At 36.0% G+C, this 7,537-nt stretch overlaps 1 protein-coding gene across 4 annotated transcripts; it reads right to left on the bottom strand.

Moving 5' to 3' along the window:
• Window positions 1-386: 386 nt before the first annotated feature.
• On the bottom strand, window positions 387-7,537 carry LOC120147332 (E3 ubiquitin ligase PQT3-like). Of its 4 annotated transcripts, none has more exons than XM_039160729.1 (15): window positions 6,687-7,537; window positions 6,073-6,169; window positions 5,797-5,878; window positions 5,481-5,647; window positions 5,319-5,395; window positions 4,839-4,904; window positions 4,605-4,761; window positions 4,363-4,511; window positions 4,094-4,258; window positions 3,703-4,002; window positions 2,965-3,006; window positions 2,611-2,860; window positions 2,363-2,482; window positions 2,133-2,208; window positions 387-1,117 (listed from the first exon to the last, which is right to left on the bottom strand). In XM_039160729.1, exons 1-15 carry the CDS (start codon window positions 6,850-6,852, stop codon window positions 536-538), a joined length of 2,496 nt encoding a protein of 831 aa, XP_039016660.1. In that variant the 5' UTR covers window positions 6,853-7,537; the 3' UTR covers window positions 387-535. The 4 variants fall into 4 exon arrangements, with proteins under 4 accessions (XP_039016660.1, XP_039016662.1, XP_039016661.1 ...); XM_039160731.1 differs by having other exon boundaries at window positions 2,175-2,208; XM_039160730.1 differs by having other exon boundaries at window positions 536-1,117; window positions 4,839-4,895; window positions 6,687-6,852.

Raw genomic sequence — 7,537 nt, 5'->3', positions numbered from 1 at the left:
TTAGATATCTACATTGAACGAAAAATACTTTAGACACTTAAAGTGAACGAAGAGTATATTTGAACACTTACTTTAGTATTTAATGCCAATTATTAATATATATAAATTTTTATGTTATCGATATAATATCACGTACCAAACTTTGTTTATCAATATAATATCATGTACCCAAATTTATTATCACGAATCTGGAATTTATATCCATCAATATCCCCGAAAAAGATAAAACAACGATAATTCAATAATTATAAAATATGATCAATAACTTTTAAAATAAGTGATTAAAAATTATCAGTTAACATTTTTCCTCTTTCTTGAATTGTGATTTTAATACCTATTAAGATCAAGTAAAAATTGTTCAAAAAGAATAATTACGGGATGTGAAATGCAGGGAAAGCAAAAAGCTTTTATATTATATTATAATTGTAAGCATATAATGCAATAAAAGGTCCAAAAGGGATTCCAATAGCTTCAGTGTGCTCGCTCACGATAGCTTCGTAGGCATTCACAGTGATGCAAACTCTTATTTTCACTCTTATCTATGTTTATTATAGCTGCTGCGCTCTCGTTCCTTGAATCCTCTTGAGTGCCGCGATTGCTCTATCCACTCCGTTGATGGTGAGCGCGAATTCCTTGATGTCTTCCTTTTGAAATGTCTATCATCATCACTACATTCCTGATCTACAGCATTGCTCCGACTGTTCTTCCTACCACCACTGCTACTAACACAAGTTGCCTTGTATCCATTGGAAGTTGACTTGTGATGACCAGAAGATGCAGGTGCATCCGAAGATTGTATGTGTTTCTTGCTGTGTTCTGGAAAGCTAATGCGAGAAAACACACTCGACTTTTGGGTCTTTTCCATTGTTGCTGCAGCAGTCGTGGAAGTGGATTTGGTGACTGTTTCAGGGGCAAGCTTCGAAGACTCGGATCGATGGTGATGATTGTGATCACGACCGTGATCCCGATCACGTTCAGTATGTTGGTCAGGTTTTCTCTTTGAAGGACAGCAAGTTGCTTCATGGTCCCACAAGGAAAGTTCCTGTGAGCTCCTCTCTGATTGGAGACGAGGATACTCATGGCGACGTTCACCACCTAACATTTGTGGGGTAGGCTTCTGCAACAAACAACCATGATTGAAATGATCAAGTTAAATCATAAATGTGTTCCACCCCGACTCAAAAGACTATCTTATTTTTCCATGTCACAGCCACTGGACATGAGCATGCTGATGCTATTAAGCCAAGAGAATCTTCCAGTAGTGTTTCATGAATAGCGACCAGAAGCATATATCTCTCGTGTTCATTTCTCTCTAATGTTCATTTTGAGGATAGAAATAGAACAGCAAAACAACAGAGCATTGGTAGATAAAAGATCGAGAATAGTAGATGGCAAGTGCAGAATGATTACAATTAATTTTAAAAATACTTTAAAAAAAACATCAAGGAACAAACACAAACAGGATGAACTAGAAGGAAATCTGTGTCTCAAGTTAGGGCACAAATGGGAGACCTATGCTCGCAAACTATCTGGTTCAACTTGAAAAAAACTCGAATTCGATTTGGTAATTATCAAGCCAAGCTCGAGCTTGAGCATCTCAAGTTAAAGATCAAAACTGAATTCGAGCACCATAACAACCAGCTCAAATGGATCACAAGATTTTCGAGCTTTTTTTATATAATTAAAATACATTTCTACCCTTAATACATATTATTGAATACGAATAAGCTTAATCAAGCTCAAGTTCAAGCTTGAGTACAAAAATCAATGAGTTTAATTGAGCTCGAGATCGAGCTCAAGCCTGCCACCATTAATAGAAGACTACAGGATGGCTTCGAGGTTTAATGTAAGTTCTACTTCATTGCGAACTCAACAAACAGCAGAAATTGTCTTAAAGAAACAAAGGAAGCAGAGAGTATATAACACATATTTAGCAGCATAGATAATATAGTATCAGAACCCTGCAAAATGACACAAATACAATGCTTAAACCGTGCAACCCTGACCATCTCTATGTGCTTATCCTTTTTCATTTATACTATTCTTTTTCATTTATACTATGTCAATAAGTGGAACCATATGGGCAATGGGCATAACCAGAAACAGAAAGTAGGAAAATAATGAATACATACATATTTTGATTTCAATAAAGAAAAATCACTGCAGATACTCACTTCTCTATTGAATTCCCGATCTCTGGTGAAATCCCTGCAATAATTTTAGAAAATAGCTACTAAGCCAATTAATCATGTGAAATCCATCTCTAAATAACAAGAAGAATATTATTCCCAAGTCAGTTGAACATAGTAAGTGATCAATTGGCGTGCAAATAGTAAGCTTAGAATGAGAGTATGTTCAGTACCTTTCACCTCCTCTCAGATTTTCATGCCGCCTCCTCAAATCAGCTTGCCGAGCCTCAAATTCCTCTCTACTCATATTTGGTGGGGCAACATTCATACCCATTCCAAACTCAGCAAGATCTCTATAGAACATTCAAATCAAATTGCATGTGAAGTTAAAGCAGACAAAACTGCCACGCATACACCCAAGCAATAAAATTGCAACTGTTATAAACATAACATATAACTATTTAACAAATATTACTCGTACCTTTGAGATGGGGGAGGATGAAACATGTACCCTTGAGCACCAAAAGGATCTGGAGGCATGACACTTCCAAATGGCATGTCCAGTGGACCTAGTCCATATCCCCCCATATAAGGCATCCCACCAACATAAGGACCCATAAACCCATCCATTCCTGGCTGCATACCAGTCCAGTAAGGGTTATAGACTGAAGGACCCATAGAAATCATATAGCTCTCAGCTGCAAGATCCTGAGGGGTTTTCCAATGCAAGTCTAGAAAGCAAAAAGAATAAGACTCAGATTAAACATTCCTAATGATTTTATGAGTCTCACATGTAGTATCATCATCAAATACCAAAAAGGGACCGTAGACCTACCATTTGCTAGCAAACGGACCTTCTTCTTTTTCTTTTTCTTTCCTGGAAAAGCGAAGCATCAAAATTAAAACTCGATCCATTTATTGCATCATTCCCACTAGAGAAGGAAAACAATTCTCTCTATAATACACACCAACATCCAACTATGTGTGTAAGATGAAACATGAAAGAAGATTACATAAAAATTTACTACCTGAAGAATGTATGTTAATATACCCGACCAGAATATTCTTATCAAAAAAGATACCTTTGCCACAATCTTTCAAGAAGAATGGTACTAAGGCAGGCATGTGGCAGAATAGCCTCACTTCAAACTATATTTTAAGGGAAAGGAAAGTAAACACCTTTCCCTTCTTTGGATATTTTTTTTATTTAAGCAAGGAAAAGTGAAGGGAGTGGAATATTCCTTGCTTTCCCTTGAAACACACCATTTTTATTTACCCCAATCTGGGGGAAAGGATAGTTAAAATATATATATTAAGATGTAAAATACCTATACCTTTTAATCCCCTTAATCTTTTACACAAGTTATTTTATAAAAAAATTGATAATACAATTGGAAAAGGTCAATAAAATGAATCATTTTCTTTCCGCTGTTTAACCAAACAATGGTAGTGTATATTCCTTTATTTACTTTCTTACAATTTCTAGAGGAGATTAGCACCAACATTATTGAATGTTTTCTTCCAAACCGACCAAATCAAGATAAAAAAAAATTAAGAAACAAATAATCATTACCTGCCTCTCCAGAAGCTGCCTTCTGTTGCACTTCTTCCTCTGCAAGCAGGGCACTCCCTTGTGATGCAGATTCCTTCACACTCATTGACTCCAGCGTAGCCTCAGATGCATCAGCAGGTTTAACAACCTTAACTTTCTCCAAGGCCTGCTGTGGAGGAATAGCTGCCTTCACCTCATAAGCTTTTTCATTCACAACAGGGCATTCTTCCTTAGCAGATACTGGCTTCTGCTCTCCCTTTGATGCAGCAGATGTAGTAGGAGACAGAATTTTTGGATGTGGACATCGGGTGGATTCCATATCTAAATTTGAAAGAAATGACATATCAATAATGATTCTTACATCATATAACTCATTGAAAACTTCATTTTATTATGACAATGGCTAATGAACCTTGAATTTGAAAAGTGCTTCCAGCATTGTCAGCACTGCTGTTACCAGACTCCAATATACGATAAATTGTATCTCTTAGGGTCTTATTTGGCAGAAGATCATCGGCGAGTATGTTGGAAGCCCCACATACGCAAACTAATTTTGAGATAATGTGATCCCTTATACCTGAGTTACATTTTGTTAAAGTGAGCTTCAACATGCATAAACAAAAGCATCAGCAGGAAAATTATAACTAGAAAATGAATGGAATAAGTAGCTATGAAACTCACATTTATCACAAAAACTCGTAAAACAGCATTTGCTAGTTAGAACAGCATCCTTCATTACTTCCTTGCACAATGGGCAGTGAAATTCAGGTGGAAGGTCACCAACAGAACGAGTGGAAGGTAAGCCCTCAATCTCTTTCTCAAAAGCAGCTCTGTTAGAAAAAAAACCAAATTAATTTTCAAGCATAAAAAATGAATTCCCTACAAGCATAGAGAAAATTGAACTTATAAGACAGGACAGTTACTCATTAGGTTTCAAAACTGCAACTGCTCCACTTGGCAATGCATAAGAGCCATCTGGAGTTGCCATCAGCATCGACTTTGGAATTCCAGTTGGAGGCTTTACCCTTTTGATATCATAGTTTGGATCACCATTTGTGGGGCAGTGCTGAATAAAATGCCCTATATGAAAAATTCCATAATAAGCACAAGTTTGCTAAAAAGCACAAACTCCAGGAAAATAAGTATTATCAACATACCTGGAACCTTACAGCGGTGACAAACATAACCCTGAGGAGGTGTTTTCCGCTCTAATCCTAATTGAGTTCAATTAAAACAAGCATAATATTCAGCTCCATATACAATTTCAGTACAATTACATGAATGAAATGTCCCAAAAAATTTCAAACTTGGCTGATTTAAAATGAGAATAAATGACAATTAAAAATCATTACATGTTAAAAGCGAAAGGAAAAAAGGTGACAGTGCAAACTTCAGTAAATTTGCAAGTTAAGGAACTATGGACAAGGCCATCATACTCGCATGCAAACATATATAGACCATTAGACACAAAAATAATATGAAATCGCATAACTAATATCACATTCAAAAAAGTAGGAACAGCTTCAAGTGTAAATAATCTAGAGATTAGCCTAAAAAGAACATCATGCGCACAAATGCATTCTCATCCACCGTGAATAAATGATGCAATAAAAACCAAAAAGGCATAGGAGAATCACCAAAACCACGCCCTCCCATCCTTCCACCCATACCCCTTCCAAAGCCTCTACCAGGTCCAAAACCATCCACACTTTGGCTGTCAATCCAAAATAAATAAAATCATTACTAATGAAAGTTACACCAATACAACAAAAAAGAAAAGAAACTAGGACTCATATTACCACTGCCAATCCAAGGCAGGAGTATCAATTAAAGCCTTAATCTTGTCGTCTTCATCAGCTTTATTAGTGGGGGCAGCATTATGAACTGGATTGCTAGACAGAACTGGCATCGTATCAGGGACTGAATATAAATCATTTCCAAATTCATCCCATTCAGTTTCTTCGGGCTAAAAGAAAAAAGATCAAGGTTGATATTAGACTTCTAATGTTTTTCTTTGCTAATACGTAGAATATTCCCCAAATACACAATAGTTAACACAAGTAGCATGAAGACACACAAATTTTCCTCAAGGATAATACGTTAAAAAAAGCTTACATATTTTGGGGCAGATGACTCGGCATCCAGAAAGTTAATCTTTTCAGGTTGAACATTTTCAGTATGATTTCCCACCTTAGGCCTGTGAAGCATGACAAAACCCTAACTCAGACCCATTATCAAATTTCATCTACCAATAGTAGGCAGTACACACCAGAGAAGATCACAACACATTAAGTTCATGCAGTAATTGAACATTTTACACCTTCTTTTCTCAACAACTTTAATAAAGTTATATATTTGACTGGTTAGAAATCTAAACGATCGAGATAATACTCTTGAGCAGCAACAATGGGCATGCGAGGCCTTCCAGGAACCCGGCGAATTAGTACAGAAGTATTTTTTGGGATTACCGTTGCTTCATCAAGATATTCTGAAATTGAAAATAGAGAACAAGTCTATAAAACACTAAAAACAGACTAATCCAATAGGGACAAACAATTTAAATAACCATTCAAGAAACAAAGTGAACCAACATAAAGATTGATTTAGCTGTACTCAGAAGTGGCATTTCTATGCTGAATTCAATTAAAAACCAGAATACCACTCCCTGAAAAAACAATTCTTTATATTGACTATCCGACTTTTAATTTTTGAAACCCACCTCCAAACACTCAAAGTGCAAAAGGCTAGACAAGGTTACAACAACCTATACAATGGAAACTGTGCTCGAGATAAAACTCTATTTCAAATTGAGGCAATCCGGTCGAAGATGTGTAACAATCAAATTAGAAAGCTTAGACACTAAAAGAGAATACATATAATATGAAGTAGTTAAGGACATGGTACTAAATGCAATCCCTTTTTTTCCTTTCAATAATATACTAAATGCAATATTTGCTCCCAATTAACTTTTAATTGAAAATAGCTATCAAAGTGAAAAGACCAACCTTCGTTAGTTTGGGCATTAGTGACAACGAGGTCGAAGTCTGTACCCCTGCCCAAGTGCTTTGATTCAAATATTTTTTCTTTCAAAGTACCAACGCTTATAAACGGAGCATCCATGGCAATTGAATCAAAATCTCTTGCACTCTTAAACTTGTAATAAACAGCCATTTTTCTTTTCTTTTTCCTCTTAATAGAGAAAAACAGTGATGATGATGATGATGATGATTAACTAAAAAAATGTAATCAAAGTATTTATTGGCCTTCAAAGAAAGGCCTGGTAAGAAAACAAAAACAAAATTGAACTGTAAAAAAAAATCTTCATTTTTTTCTTATTCTAAAAGAAATAGAACCAAACTCCTGATACTTCGGCGATGCAAAATCCGAAGCTCTCTCTTCAACAAATCTATTCTGGCAATTTCTCCAGGATTTTATCAAAAAATAGCCGAATTTTCACAATTTGTAAGCGAATCCAGAAGTTCCGAAATATATCAGGGCAAATCAAAATGAATTATGTAAAATCCACTTGGCCATAGACACTCGACAAATTCACACGATCTCTTGTATTGTTTTATTAGCTCGGATTTAATAAATTCTCCGCTGATCCAGATCTACTAAAACTCGAACCAAAAGTAGTCTTCAACAGAAAATCCAACCACCGATCGATCTTCAAAGAAAAACGCAGCAGCTTCGAAGGTTTCGGTTCTGAAATTCCTCTGGTGAAAAAGGAATAATAAAAATTTGTAGGACCTCGATCAAAGATTGGAGAGACAGAAAGGATTAACGATCATCGTCATCAATCTTTTTAGGGTTAGGGTTAGGGTTTGGGGAGGGTTTCTAATAGAGAAATCAATGG

The sequence above is a fragment of the Hibiscus syriacus genome, unplaced genomic scaffold (assembly GCF_006381635.1).
Source record: "Hibiscus syriacus cultivar Baekdansim isolate YM2019G1 unplaced genomic scaffold, ASM638163v2 tig00110937_pilon, whole genome shotgun sequence".
Lineage (NCBI taxonomy): Eukaryota > Viridiplantae > Streptophyta > Magnoliopsida > Malvales > Malvaceae > Hibiscus > Hibiscus syriacus.
The sequence above is the reverse complement of the archived record's forward strand: the minus strand, read 5'-3'. Positions and strand labels throughout refer to the sequence as shown.

Excerpts from the sequence above, each read along its gene's own strand:
- LOC120147332 (XM_039160729.1), bottom strand. The coding sequence starts at position 6,852 with ATGGCTGTTTATTACAAGTTTAAGAGTGCAAGAGATTTTGATTCAATT. Across the intron at positions 4,905-5,318 it reads GATGGGAGGGCGTGGTTTTG|CTCAATTAGGATTAGAGCGG; the intron begins GTGATTCTCCTA and ends GTTTTAATTGAA. Across the intron at positions 4,259-4,362 it reads TACGAGTTTTTGTGATAAAT|GTATAAGGGATCACATTATC; the intron begins GTGAGTTTCATA and ends AATGTAACTCAG.